The following is a 16,623-nucleotide window of genomic DNA, read 5'->3' as shown; positions in this document are numbered from 1 at the left end:
GCAGCCAGTCAGGATGCTCTCTGTGGTGCATCTGTAGAAGTTGCAGAGAATCCTGGAGTCCATGTGGAGCTTCCGCAGCCTGCGGAGGAAGAAGAGCCGCTGTCTGGCCTTCTTCCTGATGGAGTCTGTGTGATGGGTCCAGGTCAGGTCATCAGTGATGTGGACCCCGAGGAACTTGAAGCTGCTGACTCGCTCCACCGTGGCCCCGTTGATGGAGAGGGGGGCGTGTTCTTCTCCTCGTCTCTTCTTGTAGTCCACGATCAGCTCCTTCGTTTTGCTGAAGTTGAGATGGAGGTTGTTGTCCTGGCGCCAAGATGCCAGGGCTCTGACCTCCTCTCTGTAGGCCTTCTCCTCGTGGCCGGTGATCAGGCCTATGACAGTGGTGTCATCAGCAAACTGGACGATGTCGTAATCAGTGAGTGATGTCATCATCGGCTGATCAGACAGAGGTGAAATGCATTGTGGGTGATTTGATTAAAATGTAAATTCACTTAAAAGAGGAAAGGTACACTAGACCCCCAACACACATACACACATACACATACAAACACACACACACACACACTCACTGATCCAACATGTAGTAATAACTTCAGGCTGAAATAAGAAACGCTGAGTCAGCTGACGGAGAAACACTAATAATCACATGATAGAAATAATAATGGATAATGTGAACGACCTGTCCAGCAGCATCACTGTGATGATATCCGGTGATTTAACACAATCATGTGATCATGTGATCAGGCGTCGCCATCACCACCAGAGATTTGTCCTATTTGAGATATTTTATTTTATCTTAATCTGACGGGGATGTGTCGTCCATCTTTAGTTACAGTCTCATTCTGGATCATCAGCAGCTGATCCTCTCACAGCTGCTCAGAGTGAAGATTCACACTCATCGTTCACTAATCACGATTAAACACAACAACAGTAAAACAGGATTAACAAGAAAACATGTAAATACATGTTACTGGTTTGAATCCTGATCCACATTAAGAGTCAGCAGTGTCAGCACGTACACAACGATGTGACTTGAGCTACGTGCTGACACACACACACACACACACACACACACGCGCCGGGAGAAAGAGGGCGGTTGAGAGAGGAAGGATCACAGTGGGTTATGTAATCATCAGGGCTGATCCCCACCCACAAGTTGCTCTGTGTTACTACTGTTATTGCTGCGACACAGACACACGCACACACTCACTCACTGTACACACGGTGATAGTACACACACTGACATATAGGCATGCTGATACACACTATACACACGTGCACACTTGCTACACGCACTATACACACTGCACACAATAACATTAGATCTTATATCAAATCCTGCAGCTGACATATCAAGACAGAGACACAGGAATCTCTCCTCACACACACTGACACACAAACACACAAACGCACACACGCACACGCACGCACACACACACTCACACACACACACACACACACACACGTATATATTCACATGTGCTTACTGTGTGTACATGTTGCAGCTGATTGTCTTTACTTTAAACATCATGAAAATTGTAACAGGGATGTTTTTACTGCACAAACACACACCCACCTACACGCACACACACACACCCACACACACACACATTTATATGTGAATACTATCTATAGCAGAGTGTGTGGTTCCATTTCTCTCAGTCAGTAAACAACAGACCTCAGTGGGGTGTGTTCCTCCAGGGTTGAGCTCCACCAATCACCGTCCCCCGCCCTCCCACGTGGTTCCCTTGTTTACTACAGACCCAGGAGCAACCGCGGGGGCTGCTGGGAAAACCCGGAGCAGGATCAGCTGATCAGACTTGGTCAGGGTTTACACAGGAGCAAACTGGTGTGAGGTTTCAATCGGGTTCGTTAATCTGCACGTGGAGGGAGAATCAGTCCAGATGAGGTTTAATGGATCAGGGACCTCTGACCTCTGACCTCTGACCTCTGACCTCTGACATCAGTCACGATGACTTCATATAATCTGATATTTTCTCTCTGGCTTTCATTCACAGGATTTTTACAAGGGTCACATTCAGTTTATGTTATATATGAGCAAATATATAAGAGATGTTTACAAAATAAAAGCACTGATTAATGGTGTATAGAGGAGACTGTGTCTGTTTTGAGGAACCATGTAGATTTACATGATCTGAGGTTCAAAATAACATTTAGAAAGCTGTTCAGTTAATAAAGTCATTTAGTGCAGAATCTATTAAAACCTGTTAAATACAGACACTGATTGTCTGACTATAAAGACGATGCGTCTCCACTTCTTCTGGAAATAACGTTTGAATGTCTCGGATGCAAAAGCTGCCGTCTTGTGGTGATGACATCATTCAAAGTAAGAGTCTGTGCCCCGCCCACCCGACCCTCTCAACCAATCACGGTCAGTCTCAGCTGTCAGTCATGACGTCTCAGCCATTTTTTATATCGTCAAATCATCTCAAACATGAACATGTAAACAAACTTCAATGTGATAAGAATTATTTAAAATGACAGAAACCATCTTGATGTGATTTATCACCTATACTGCAGCCAGCCACCAGGGGGACATCCAGACAGTTTGGCTTCTCTTACAGGAGCTGTCATGACGTCCATCTTTATTTACCGTGTTGTGTGAGGGTGGAAATGAACAACCTGACGGTGGCGTCTTCACACGGGTCGGTTCAGCGGCCAGACAGAAAAATAACAAATCATCACACGTGAGAAAATACATTTCTTTTTATTAATACAGTCTTTTTTATTTTAAACATTTACTACTGACAAACAGTAAAAATAATAATCGTTCTGGACAAATGTGTGTGGACAAACCAGAGCAGTAAAAGATAAACTCCCTTCCGGACGTCCAGGTCTGATCCGGTCCAGGTTTTCTATGATACTGAGGGTGTTCAAACTGGCACACACACAGACCCACACCACGCTCCCATTGAAGACCAGTGGACACATCCTGACCTACTGGAAGTGTTGTTGTTGTAGTGCTGCAGACTGAGACTGTGCAGGTACGTGACAATACAAACACACACACTAACACACACATACACACTGTACTTTAGTCTCACTTTTGTGTTCCTGACTCGTGTTGGTTTTGCAGATGATTGAAATCATGAAGTGTTGTTTTGCAGGAACACGTTTCCTCCTCAGTTCTTGTTGTGACTCAGTGAAAGTGAAGACGAGTGAAGCTTCAGTTATTGGACTCAAATTCTCCTCTTCATCGCTCAGTCGCTTGTTTTTCTGCAGAACTGAACATTTTCAGCTTTTCTCAGAGTCTCGTGGTTCTGTTGTTGACACTGAGGGAACAGTTGAGTTGTTGGTCTGTTGTTAACACTGAAGGAACAGTTGTGTAGTTGTTGTTCAGTCTGGTAACTAAAGACAAACACTATCATTTTATTTTGGAGGCTCGCAAATGAAGTTGAGAAAATAAGAGTCCGATTTGTGGCCGTTGTTGTTCACTGAGGACATTTATAGAGAAAAGGGTAAACTCAGGAGGAAAGGATTGTGATTGGTCCAGAGCTCAGTGCTGCAGACAGACAAGGGGGTGTGTCTGTACTGTACATGTACTATATGTGCGTATTTATACTGCACTGAATCAAACACTTCACTTTTTACTACAAATAAATATTCAACAAATCACTGATAGTCAATTCTTTCACTATAAGCATTTTCATTTAAAAGAGTTTAAAATAATCATGTAGTATTTCTTAAATATTACTTAAGTAAATGTTTGAATGTAACACTCAAAGTAATTACAGTGCAAGTGCTTGATGTAGTTACAGTATTACAGTAAATGTTCTGTAATAACGTTCACAGTACCACAGCAAAAGTACGGTAGTTACAGTAAAATGACTTGATGTAGTAACAGTACCACAGTAAACACTCTGTAGTACTGTAGTACGTACTGATCTGTTTGTTTTGTTCTAGAAATCAGTTTTTTTAAATACTGTATAATTTGAAACAACTCACACAGACACAGCTACAGTGTTCCACCCTGAGATGGAACCGGTTACAGAAATACTCAAGTTAAGTACTGAAATAAAGTACAAGTACCACTGAATGATTCCACTTGGAGTACTTTTTTTTTTTTTTTCATCTGTCTGTCTGAGTCAGCTATTAACTGGAAACCAACTCGGGGGGGGGGGTCATGTTCCATCATGTTGCCACTGCGACACAGTGAATGGATGTAATTATCATCATCAGATAAAAAAACATTGATCCACAGTCGAGTCTATGTGGTCGTTTATTTGAATCCTTTAGCTGCTCAGTTAGTGACTTAAGCTGCTAACACACACACACACATACACACACACACATACACACACACACAGACACACACACACAGACTGTAAATGACACTGCAGCCTGTGACTCACACAGATCGTCAGATGTGTGAAACATAAAACAGGTCCAACCGTTAAACTTAATCCAGAGCTTATTTTTTCCCAGCAGCCACTGCTCCGCTTACATTTTATGTTGGGGGGGGGGGGGGGGGGCTGTGTGTTGTGTGGGGTGTGTGGTTGTGTGGGGTGTTATGTGTGGGTGTGTGTTGCAGGGTGGGGGGGTGTGGTGCTGACCCTGGTGTTGTAGAAGTCTTCAGCTGCAGTTTTCAGTCAGTTCTTCACAAACCCTCTGAAATCGTGTTTTTTTTTTCTCAGTTCTTTTAAATCAAACTCACATTTGAGGCGTTTGCTTCTCGTCCTGAACTGAACGGTAACTTTCTTTCTCCGGCTCAGTTTCTCTCCATGTGATTATTTTAAGGACGTTGAACGTCCCACAGTGAAAAGCTGCGACATTAACGTGTCTCCTGCTGAGGTCTGAACATGAGGTCGGATGAATTATGACTTGTTCTTTGATTGCTTCTTAATTTAAAACATCACATCTCCAGTTTTAGGCCTTTTCTTCACTGCTCCTTGTGTTTAATCTGAAATGAGTCTTTACACAACGATTTCTTTTAGAAACAGATTTATAATTTCACTTTGATTACTTAAATACAGAGAACTGATAAAAGCAGTAGAAACCAAAGTGTGTCAGTGATGTGATGTTCCACGACTTGTCCTGAGAACTTCTTCAGTTGTCGTTATGAATTGTTAGGTTTACTGACCTCTAGTGGAGGGATGTGGACATGCACGTTCAATTAACTTTCATGTCGTGTCCTTTGATCTCCCCTCCACCTTGGTTCAGACCAGAATGTCTCAGAGACTGAAACCTGTTTCAGGCGTTCATGTTGTCCTCAGAATGAGCTTTAATAACTGTGATGTTTTGTCTGGCGCCACCATCAGGTCAAAGTTTTAATCTGACAGATTCTTTAGTTTTTGAGCAAACACCTGCAGACCTCACGATGCTCCTTTGAGCCTCAGCAGTAGAGTTGCCAGATGTACGATAATTAACGTATTAGAACGCTAATTTTACCCTCTGTACGATCAGTAGTGCATGATGTACGATAATTTTACCATTTTGTTTAAAATACGATAATTTAAACCTTCTGTTCCGATATTTCATCGTTTCCCATCTGGCTGCTCAGCCGAGCTGGTGGTCAGGGACATTTAGCAAACTAAGGTGGTTAACAATAATTTTTCTAAATATCAGTATCATCGTTAGCATGTTAGCATGCTAGCTGATGTTAGCATGACAGCGTCTAACCTCTGAATCTCACGCAGACCGACGGACATGTTAACAAAGACCCGCCTCGGGAAGCGTTCTCCATTTGGTGAGTCGGTGAGCGCCACCTGCAGGACGCCAGGAAACCACACTCACCTGCAGACGGCTGAGACCATGGCACCCGCAGCAGGACCACAGGCCGGGGGCCGAGTCCGACGTCATCCCGGACTGAAGGTGCGAACAGGAAGCATCAGGTCTCACCTTGTTCTGCCCAGGGCAGCTTTGATTGACGGGTGTCTCAGCCAATCCCACTGAGCCGTGGTGTTTGTGTCCTCCAGGTGTACTTTCAGTGCGGAGGAGGTGAGTGTCCAGGTCGGGTGGATCAGCTGGACCTGATGAAGAGTAAAGACTCTGAGTCTCATCCCTCCTCCTCCTCAGTGCCTCCGTCCAGCAGCAGATGTGTCTCCTCCTGCATCGACGTCCCCAGGAGGTCAGAGGTCTTCTCTGTGTCCTGAAGCGTCTCCTCACTCAGTCCATTAAACAGACTCTAACTCAGTGTCCTCTCGTCCTGCAGCCAGGGGAGTCCACAGGACCTGGACATGGACGAGCTGATGGCGGCGCTGGTTCTCAGCAGTTTGTCCGGCAGCCCGTTGCTGCACAGCCCGGCCAAGCCAGAGCCGGCAGGTACGACAACAACAACAACAACAACAACAACAATATCAAGAGTTAGACCTCCAGTGTCTCATGTAGATTTCTTTAGAAGAAACTTCCAAAATTAATAATAAATAAATACATGATAGACAATATTTTCATAATTGAAATTAATTGAGGCATTAATGAATTCATAAAATGGCCTGAATTGATATTTATCTTTTAATTGATGTATAGATAATATATAAGTGTTTTCGTTTCTTTATCTTTATATACAGTAAATACTGTATTTTGTGTTTCAGCTCCTCCGATGGAGTGCGGGGGGGGCGAGCTCTCTGACAGCAGCAGCGGCTACTGGAGCGTCGGCCACGCCATCGGAAGCCCGGCGCCCTCTCCACCAATCACAGAGCCGGACGCCAGCCCGGCCCGGCCCCCGGACGAGGGGCTGGAGATGGAGCTGGAGCGGTTTGACGAGCCGGCGCCGCGGAAACGCAGGGTGAGAGGTCGTGTTCGGTTGTGACGTGTGAAGGTGACGCGGCCCGAGCGCTGATGATGCGTTTCCTCCTGCAGAACTCTGGGAAGGTGGCGTACAGGTGTCTGTGGCCCGCCTGCGGGAAGGTGCTGACCACAGTGGTGGGAATCAAACGTCACATCAGGACAACACACCTGTGGTAAGACACCTTTCTGCCAAAAGGTTGAAGGAATAAGAACGAATACCATTTTAAATTGTTTTGTAATGTTTATAACATGCAGAGTTTGTTTCTTCTTCAATGAATCATATTTTTTAATCCTCCATTTTGAATTTAGTGTTCATTTTGATCTTTTTCCGCTTGTACGATCTCCATTCTAGAGACTTGATTCCAAAACATTGTTGTTGATAATTTCTTGTTGAATCTTATAGACTGTTCAAGTTAAGACCTAATGAGCGTGTCTGACCTCTGACCTTTGACCTCTAACAGCCGCGGCAGCGAACACGAGCGCTGTTCTCGCAGCGAGGAGGATTTCTACTACACCGAGGTCGCCCCGCGGCAGTCTCCTCCCCAACCTATCCTCGTTGGCCCCGCCCCCTCCTCACCGACCATCTCACCTGCCCCCCCCTCCCCACCCCCCAGCACTGCCCCTCCATCTCCCCCCTCCTTGACCGATGACACTCTGAGTCGCTCCGCCCCTTCCTCCTCTGGCCACACCTGGCAGGTCCAATCAGAGCACTCCTACCAGGTATGGCGGGGCTTATCAGTGATTGACAGTTAATGTTTAAAATATATACATTATGAAATAAATTTAAGTTGTAACATAACAGCAGATTGTTTTTAATCCAGTCTTTTTACCAAAGAATCAGATTTTTTCCTTAAGCTGGTGAAAAATCTGAATAAACAGCTATAAGCAGTTTGTGTTTTCTGCCACTTAACTCTAACATGTGATTGGTTCTTTAGGCTCATGTGGTTTCAGAGGCAGCGGCAAACGTGACTTCCTGTCGTTGGACAGCTCCGCCCTCCACCTGCCACAGCAGACAGGTAACCTGTCAATCATTTTTATCAGTGATTGGAACCGACACACTGCAGCGTTTGAAGAGGCACGTTCAAGATTGTTAAAACTTTAGTCAGACGCAGAAACTGTGAAACTTAATTCTTCATCAACAGAGAACAAACATTGTCAACCTTCCTGAGAATAACACACAGACACACACATAATCCTGTGTGTGTGTTTGTGTGTTTGTGTGGTCACTGTTTTCACTGATGTGCCACAGTCATGGTGCAGTGCTGCCCCCTGCAGGCTGTCAGGTTGTTTGCTCCCCCACTTTAACACGGACTCTCCTTTACAGGGTTTGGCGTTTCGGGTGCGTTCGGTCAGTGTAGGAGAGCAGTGGCTGCAGCACCAGAGCGCCCCCTGCAGGTCAGTACGTATATTATTCCTGATGATTCTGTGGGACGACGTGGTCTGTTTAAAGGCCGTGAAGGACCTGATCTGGAAGTGGAGATTTGTGCCTCACAGGATTAAAACATGCTTTGATTTAAATTATAGACTCAAACAGACACAAACAGTTTTAAATAGTCTGAAAGAAAAACGCAGATCAATCCAAAATCTAAAAATCAAGCATGAAAAGATGTTTTACTCTGAAGAGACTCAGGATGAAAGGCAGAGGTGCTCTTAATGGTGTTAACAGTGATGCTCTCTCTGTGTGTAGGAGGACTCGTGGTGAAGCCAAGAAGTGTCGTAAAGTTTACGGCATCGAACACAGAGATCAGTGGTGCACCGCCTGTCGCTGGAAGAAGGCCTGCCAACGCTTCCTGGACTGAACCGAGGAGGAGAAGTGGGACTCGTACTTTCTTACATCTGAATCCAGATTCTTTTTATACTCTTTCTACATTTGCTAAAAGTGTCTTTTTATTCTTGAATGTGTAGTTTGTAGCTGAACCTGTTTTAATGAAAAGATTTGAGGCAGCTATGATGTGACCTTTGACCTTCGAGGCAGCTGAGCGTGTTTTTGCATCCGGTCGACTCTCCTCGGGTTTTCTGGAAAAAAAACAAACTGCTTCTCTGTCAGGATCAGAGAAATAAACAATAATAACAATAAATATGTAAATGAAGAAAAAGCCAAAATGTCCCAGATCCCAACACTGGCATCTTGTGGCGATGACGTCATTTGAGTCAGAGTCTGTGGTGATTGGGGGATGGAGTCCACGGACATGAGGTCCCACGCACTCGACCTATTGAGAGGCAGTCTCACCTGTTAGTCCATATCCAGCCACCAGGGGGCAGGCTGCAGTGACTCGGCTTCACTTTTGGGAGCCATGTCATGTCGTCCATCTTTATTATCAGTGTTTGTATCAGTGTAAACGCTTTGACCTGATTGGTTGAGACATTGGCGTGTGTTTAATGAGCTGGTGGGTTATCTGCATTAGCCCCTGAGCTAACTGACTGGGTGCTGGTCGACTGACAGTCAGCTGGATAACTGACAGTGAGCTGGTTGACTGACAGTGAGCAGGTTACCTCTGAGGCTTTTATCCCTCTACAGTGACTTTTTATTAAACATAAGGACATGTCAGTGTAAACAGCAGAGAACCGAGAGGAGAAAGGATTTCAGACACTGTTGGGATGGACCATCACTAAAGCTCCGCCCCTCAACGCGTCCACTCAGCTACGTCAGGTGTCCACACGACTCGGGAGTTTTTAAAATGGCTAAAAGTGAGAAGTTTAGAATCGTTGGTCTCGTACTTAGAAAACTCTGGGGCTGCGTTTCAGTCTTGATGCAAGGAAGCAGAAATGTTTGGAAACAATGCTGTAGACGCTTGCTGATTGGATCTTTCTGTCATGATGTAGCCTTCGCTGATTGGTCGGGCTCCTGTCACATGACAACCAGCATCAGCCTCAGCTACCAGAGTAGAACACGACACTAGAATCAAGTGTTACTGACCCAGTTGGCTTTGCTAGCAGCTGTTGTGTATTTCAGTTCTGTCTTTTTCAATGACACTACTTCGTACATGTGGAGGAAGCCAGATGTTATAACAAATTTTGATAACTCTCGATTGACAACCAAATAATTCCTGTTTTACCGACTCGTGCACAACAAGTGTACGTGAGTTTTCGGGCGTGTTAGACGGGGACTCAAATTGTTGCGGAGCCAAGACACTCGTGAGGACAGGGACTGGTTTAGTCTGAAAATGTCTTCATACGGATGCAGCCTAACTTGTCCCCACGCCCTGAGGGACCTGGGCCCCAACGGGTCCCGGGTCCAAACATGGTTCATTCTATGTAATTCTTTTTAAACCAAAATGGTGCTGGACAAAATGCCAAACTAAAGTCTTCACACGGCAGCTCACAAACTAAATGGTGATGTCACAGCAGGACGAGGTTCATCTTCACGTGAGGTTTGACTTGTCGTGCGTTGGAATCACAATAATTTGCTTTCATTCTGAAGCCGTCAAACATTTCATCTCATTGGTTTGGTCTCGTTAACGTCCTCGGTGTCTCCACGGAGACTTCGTACACCTCACTGTGAATATCCTGGTTTCATTTCAGCTCTTTGTTTGAAGGCAGAAGCCACGTCCACTCCTAAGATGCAGCCTCATTCAGTATTGATCCACATGTTTCATAACAAGTAATAACACACTTATATATATTCCTACATATCTCCTTTATCCTGGTGTGTATACAGATATATATACTGGGTCCATATAGACAATAATGAATATTCTTTAAGTCTTTAGAAGGCATCATTAATGCAGAACTAGGTTCATATGCAGTAAATGAGAAAAGTTGTATTTATCTTCTACCTGTTGGTGCTTTGTGTAAATGTTGATCATTGTAATCGTTTTTTCAGATGCACTCTTTTATACATGTGAAATCCTGATGTTCTTTTAATAAACTGAACGTATTGAAAAACCTTCAGATTGCTCCGGTGTTTTCTGGAAGTCGAGTTCCAACAATAACAAACACGATATCCCAGAATGCAACATGAAGGTAGCGTGTGATCAGCAGTTACTGAGCAGGACACGCTCAGTCCTCATGTTAAAACCACAAGAGAAGATCCATCAAACCATCAACCAACTGGAGTCACGGGTTCAGACACAAAACAAGTAACATCCTCATTATTTCATTTACTGGATGAAACTGCAGTAAATAACCGGACACCAAGTTTTAAATAAAGTTTTTATTAAAGATGATTGAGCTCAATTATAACAGCAACTGATCAAACTCCTGTAAACTGAAAATAAAAACAAACAGTGACTGGTCCACTCTGACACAAACACAATCTCACGCGGACACACAAACACACACTCTCACACGGACACTTACAAACTCACACACACACACACTCACTCACTCACACACACACACACACACACTCTCACACACACACTCCGCTCTGACTCTGCTGTAATAAATTATATGTACAGTCCAGGTCCGTCTGTGGCTCCAGCCGACACATGATGAGTCGTCACTCAGCAGCAGCCGAGCCACAGTCTGCAGAGAGAGATGTTAAATTAAGAATTAAGATTAAATAACATTAAAATTGTGTTATATTAACTATTGATAATTAATGCTAAATAATATTGATGAATAAATAATGTAGAATATTAAAAACAATATGAAGATATATCTACAATATAAAATATTTAAAGTATTCTATATTGATCAAGGTTTTACTTTTCAATACAGTGTTAATGACAAAACAAATACATTATTAAAACTAACATTTCAAATTGTGGGAACTGATGTGCAGAATATAGATATATTGTGGGCACGTGTCATGTGTCTGTTTATATTTGTGTCTTTATATGAATGTTTACACGTCTTAGTTCTGCTGCTCGATCGACATGAATGGAATCTGTGAGAATCAATGAGCGGGTTTGAGAAACTCAACAGAGACTCTTCAGGTGAATTCACAGGTGTGTGTGTGTTTGTGTGCGTGTCTGTGTGTGTTACACTTACTTATTTATCATTCTTGTTCTGGGTCGACTCACTCTTTCCGTCACAGGCAACGATCTTGACCTTGTCGACCTTCACCAGGTCGGTGACCTCTCTGAACTCCACGTCATTCAGAACGAATGTCCACACGTTGTCACAGAACCTGTAGGTGTTCAGGGAGCCCTGCAGGGGGCGACACACAACAGTTCAAACACGACTGGTCATGTGACAGCGATTGTGAAAAGTCAAATCAGGAGTTCACCACCGACGAAGAGGTGGAACCGGTCCTGACAGCAAGAGGAAGAACTCACCCTGAAGTTGACCCGGTTGCGGACTCTGCTGGCGAGCGCCGTGTTGATGGCTTTGTCAAACTGGAGGAGGACCTGAAGAGCCAGCTGGGGGGTGATCTGCTGCGTCTTGAGAGAGAGAGAGAGAGAGAGAGAGAGAGAGAGAGAGAGAGAGAGAGAGAGAGGTTTAACATTTCTGCTGTATCCGAACCACACAATCCCAAACCCTCCCATGACATCTCCGGTGGTTTGGAGCTGGAGCTGTTTGTTGTCGAACCGTTTGTTTGTCAGCAGAAAAACACAAACACTACAGTGACCCAGCAGCCAAAACACAACTCAGTACACGTCGGCACAAATCCACACAATTTGTGCGTTTGTTTAGTTTGTTTAGTTCTTGGAGCCACGACCCTCTCTCTATCTGAGACCTGGAGGTCGGAGCTGGGAACAGATTCTTCTCCTCATATAAAGCATCGTGTGTCGGGAGGTTTGGATTGTGATGTTATTTCGTGGTCGAGGATCTGGATGAATCAGCTGATGATACAGGTTTTGTCTGACATGAGCTCCTCTCCTACATCCGAGCTGAAGGAGACCTGTATTAAAAGGCTTATTCCTAAATGTACATGGTGTGCCAGGTCATCTCGCTCTTTTAGCTCTATTACTATGATTATTATTGATATATGTATTTTAACGATTTGTTTGCTTGTTGTGAATCATAAGTGCAGCATAAATAAAGTTAATGTCGTGAGCAGAACAACAACAACAAAGTTAGCTCCAGCTGTGACAGTTCACACTGACTCTCTGTTGAGCTGCGGGTCAGATTCCAGCTGCAGATCCTCGACATCTCGACTTCAAACACAGAAACACGAGATCAAATCTGTTCCGGAATCAAAACAACACTGAGTTAGCCCGCAGGGAGCTAACCAGGCTAGCTGTGGTCGTTAGCCGGGAGCTAATCAGGCTAGCTGCGGAGCTCGGGCGGGTGAGAGTCACCTGGATGAGCTCGTCCAGACTCTCCTGCAGGCTGTTTCCCAGCGTGGTGTTCCGGTACAGCTGGTACGCCATGACGGGAACAGCCGAGGTCTCAAACAACTACAGAGAACTATCCTACAAACACACGCAGAGCGATCAGAGCTAGTCCGGCTAACACGCTAGCTGCTTCCCTCCACTACGATCAGCCGAAAGCGCAGGAAACAAACAACACTTCCGCTTACACTTTTCAAAATAAACCTCGACTCCGAATACCTCACACCAAGGATACAACTTCTACAAAAAATACAACTAAAGCTACTACTACTACTGTTACTGCAACAACTTTTTATACTACTACTTCTAGTGCTACTACTACTACTACTACTGCAACCACTAGTCTTACAACTAATACTGTCTGCTACTAATACAACTACTACTCTTAGTACAATTATTATTATTATAACCATAATAATTATAATAATAGTAATAAAAATGACGATGATGGTAATAATAATAATAATAATAATATTAATAATAATAATAATAATAAGTCGTTTTGACAGATAGATAGATAGATAGATAGATAGATAGATAGATAGATAGATAGATAGATAGATAGATAGACAGATAAATAGATAGATAGGTAGATGCTTTGTTGATCTAATAGCAAACAAATCAGCCAAACAAAGTGCATTCGAATAATAAAGAGCCAAAATAAGTAGTACGGAAGCTGTAAAGGACCAAAACAGCCTCAGACAATAATATTTTTTCTATACTATTTAAATGTCACTTCTGTTTTTTAATTCATGTATTTTTTATTTAATATTTCTCATTCATATTAATCATTTATCACCATAGTTATTGGACTCACTGAGGTTTAAAATTATCTCAGTAAACCTAATTAATTATTTAATTAATTTAGATAATTGATGAGCCATTGATGGTGAGCATCAGCCTGAAACATTTTAACTTATTCATCTTTACTCGTAAGAAGCTGTAAAATAAAAGGAGAATGATGTTAAGCAACTCGCCACTAGATGACAGCATCACATCAAATACTGAACCCCCCCTCAGTTCAACTCTCCTCAGTGTCTCTTCTTCTGTGGAGTCTCCCATCTCACACCTTCTTGGCTTTTATTTGGACTTCCTGTGTGTTGTTGATTTTAAATATAAATAATCACTTAAATCCACTTCACCAAACAACTAATAAATTATACGATATAGAACTATTATTATTGACTGATTGGGGTGTGTTCGTCTCATGTGGCCTGACATTACTTTACTTATTTGTGATCTTTTTATTTCTCTACTGATTCTACAGAAGACCTCCTTTATCTACCTGAGATGTTTGCTCTTTACTTGATTATTGTTGGTTTGAACATTTTTCAGATTCTTTCTTTTCCTGATCCTAGTGACTCAAGCCTGCTGACCATGAAGCTCCTGTTTAAAACATGTGGTCAGCAAAGAACTGCTGCTGTAGTCTGTGATGTCATAGTGTGTGATGATGTCACAGTGTGTGATGTCACAGTGTGTGTGAGGATGACACAACGCTCGGCTGCTGCCCTCAGCGTTCCTGTCTGATGGATGAGTTCTCTGAGCGTCGTGAGCGGCTGTTTGTTAATGAACAGATCTGTTTCAACCAGACCCTCCCCTGACCTCTGACCTCTGACCCCTCTCCCTCTCTACACGCTGAAGACAAATAAAACGCAGCAGGTAAATACAAGGCCGCAGCAGAAAACCCAATCATCTCCAGGGAGGGAGTGTCAACAGAAAGTAAACGATTAAAAATGATCCATGAATTTAGAGACGTAGAGAAAAAAATGTGTTTGTGTCTTTGTGAGAACAGGAAGCTCTGATGATGATGGATTCACTCACTCACTCACTCACTCACTCACTCACTCACTCCCTCACTCCCTCACTCACTCACTCACTCTCTCTCTCTCTCTCTTACTCACTCACTCACTCACTCACTCTCTCACTCACTCTCTCACTCTCGCCCTCTCACTCTCTCCCTCTCACTCACTCACTCACTCACCCTCTCCCTCCCTCACTCACTCACTCTCTCACTCACTCACTCACTCACTCACTCACTCACTCACTCACTCACTCACTCACTCACTCACTCTCTTACTCACTCACTCACTTTCTCCCTCCCTCACTCACTAACTCACTCACTCACTCACTCTCTTACTCACTCACTCACTCACTTTCTCCCTCCCTCACTCACTCACTCACTCACTCCCTCTATCACTCACTCTCTTACTCACTCACTCCCTCACTCACTCACTCACTCACTCACTCCCTCCCTCACTCACTCACTCACTCACTCTCTTACTCACTCACTCACTCACTTTCTCCCTCTCTCACTCACTCACTCTCTTACTCACTCACTCACTCACTTTCTCCCTCCCTCACTCACTAACTCACTCACTCACTCACTCTCTTACTCACTCACTCACTCACTTTCTCCCTCCCTCACTCACTCACTCACTCACTCCCTCTATCACTCACTCTCTTACTCACTCACTCACTCACTCCCTCACTCCCTCCCTCACTCACTCACTCACTCACTCTCTTACTCACTCACTCACTCCCTCACTCACTCACTCTCTCACTCACTCACTCCCTCACTCACTCACTCTCTTACTCACTCACTCACTCACTTTCTCCCTCCCTCACTCACTCACTCACTCACTCACTCACTCACTCACTCACTCACTCACTCACTCACTCACTCTCTCACTCTCTCACTCTCTCTCTCTCTCTCTCACCCATCAGAGGGGCGGAGCCTCGGAGAGGATGCTATTGGTCCACTTGTGATCTGAGCGGCTACAGGAAGTGAAGGTCACAGAGTTTCCCATCAGTCACCTGGGTAATGACCTCCGACCGGACGAGTGAGTCGTCAGCAGGTCTCTGTTCGTCAAATCGCTTCCGTGCGGTGAGGAGAGAGATCGATGTCGCTCGGCCTCGTGGATTCATCTGTTTGCATCTGTCTCGTTAGGGGGCGTCGTCTCAGAGGAAGGTGTCTGCAGGTTTCACGGGTCTTTATTCAGAAACACACAAAGTTAATGAAAGAGAAGAAGAAGCTGCACATGGTGCCGAGTCCTTTAAGATCTGTTCTCTCCCAAGTTCCTCCTCTGAACTTTTGTAAAAGCCACAGAAACACACAACAGGTGTTTACATGACGTCACAGTGAAAGAGCTGATTCATGGTCACATGGTCCTTCAGCAGAGCACAGACATAAATAATTCAGATTTATACTCTTGTCCCCTGTTAACATGTTTTATTGATTCACCTTCTCTTCATCATTACGAGTCCTTCTGGGTTTTATGAATGGAGCCGTGTTTGTGGGTTCGGACCTGCGGCCTCGTGATGGATGGTCTGAGGGAAACAGTGTTTAATTGTTTAGTGTTGATCAGTATGTGAGTGTGTGTGTGTGCGTGTGTGTGTGTGTGTGTGTGTGAGTGTGTGAGTGTGTGTGTGTGTGTTAAACAGCTGATTAATGGGAGGCTGCGGCTCCGTCTCTCAGTCTTATGTTAATGAGCTCATTCAAAATGCAGATTCAGTCCTCGGAGGCCGCTCACAATTAATTGTTCTCATTGACTCGAGTAATTATTTGTTTGCAGATTTAATTTGGAGATTTAGACGAGTCATGTCGAGGCCACGTGATTTGTGTGTGTGTGTGTGTGTGGGTGTGTGTGTGTATTTG

General features: G+C 44.1%; 2 protein-coding genes across 2 annotated transcripts; one reads left to right on the top strand and one right to left on the bottom strand.

Annotated features, from left to right (window-relative positions):
* The first annotated feature begins 2,897 nt into the window (after positions 1-2,897).
* On the top strand, positions 2,898-10,638 carry LOC133956854 (zinc finger protein 395-like). Its single transcript, XM_062392200.1, has 10 exons — positions 2,898-3,005; positions 5,658-5,832; positions 5,937-6,088; positions 6,173-6,282; positions 6,552-6,745; positions 6,820-6,920; positions 7,209-7,467; positions 7,683-7,763; positions 8,072-8,142; positions 8,435-10,638. Exons 2-10 carry the CDS (start codon positions 5,668-5,670, stop codon positions 8,544-8,546), a joined length of 1,245 nt encoding a protein of 414 aa, XP_062248184.1. The 5' UTR covers positions 2,898-3,005; positions 5,658-5,667; the 3' UTR covers positions 8,547-10,638.
* A 247-nt stretch (positions 10,639-10,885) lies between these two features.
* gtf2a2 (general transcription factor IIA, 2) lies at positions 10,886-13,141 on the bottom strand. Its single transcript, XM_062392531.1, has 4 exons — positions 12,936-13,141; positions 11,970-12,074; positions 11,683-11,841; positions 10,886-11,214 (listed from the first exon to the last, which is right to left on the bottom strand). Exons 1-3 carry the CDS (start codon positions 13,005-13,007, stop codon positions 11,683-11,685), a joined length of 336 nt encoding a protein of 111 aa, XP_062248515.1. The 5' UTR covers positions 13,008-13,141; the 3' UTR covers positions 10,886-11,214.
* Between the last annotated feature and the right edge of the window lie 3,482 nt (positions 13,142-16,623).

The sequence above is a fragment of the Platichthys flesus genome, chromosome 1 (genome assembly GCF_949316205.1).
Source record: "Platichthys flesus chromosome 1, fPlaFle2.1, whole genome shotgun sequence".
In the NCBI taxonomy this organism is placed as follows: Eukaryota; Metazoa; Chordata; class Actinopteri; order Pleuronectiformes; family Pleuronectidae; genus Platichthys; species Platichthys flesus.
The sequence above is the reverse complement of the archived record's forward strand: the minus strand, read 5'-3'. Positions and strand labels throughout refer to the sequence as shown.

What these genes read in the sequence shown, in the direction of transcription:
- LOC133956854 (XM_062392200.1), top strand. Translation starts at nt 5,668, where the DNA reads ATGTTAACAAAGACCCGCCTCGGGAAGCGTTCTCCATTTGGTGAGTCG. An exon ending in GACGTCATCCCGGACTGAAG is followed by an intron (nt 5,833 to 5,936) that starts GTGCGAACAGGA and finishes TGTGTCCTCCAG; the next exon opens with GTGTACTTTCAGTGCGGAGG. An exon ending in CCACCTGCCACAGCAGACAG is followed by an intron (nt 7,764 to 8,071) that starts GTAACCTGTCAA and finishes TCTCCTTTACAG; the next exon opens with GGTTTGGCGTTTCGGGTGCG.
- gtf2a2 (XM_062392531.1), bottom strand. Translation starts at nt 13,007, where the DNA reads ATGGCGTACCAGCTGTACCGGAACACCACGCTGGGAAACAGCCTGCAG. An exon ending in GTCTGGACGAGCTCATCCAG is followed by an intron (nt 12,075 to 12,935) that starts GTGACTCTCACC and finishes CTCTCTCTCAAG; the next exon opens with ACGCAGCAGATCACCCCCCA. An exon ending in GCAACCGGGTCAACTTCAGG is followed by an intron (nt 11,842 to 11,969) that starts GTGAGTTCTTCC and finishes CGCCCCCTGCAG; the next exon opens with GGCTCCCTGAACACCTACAG.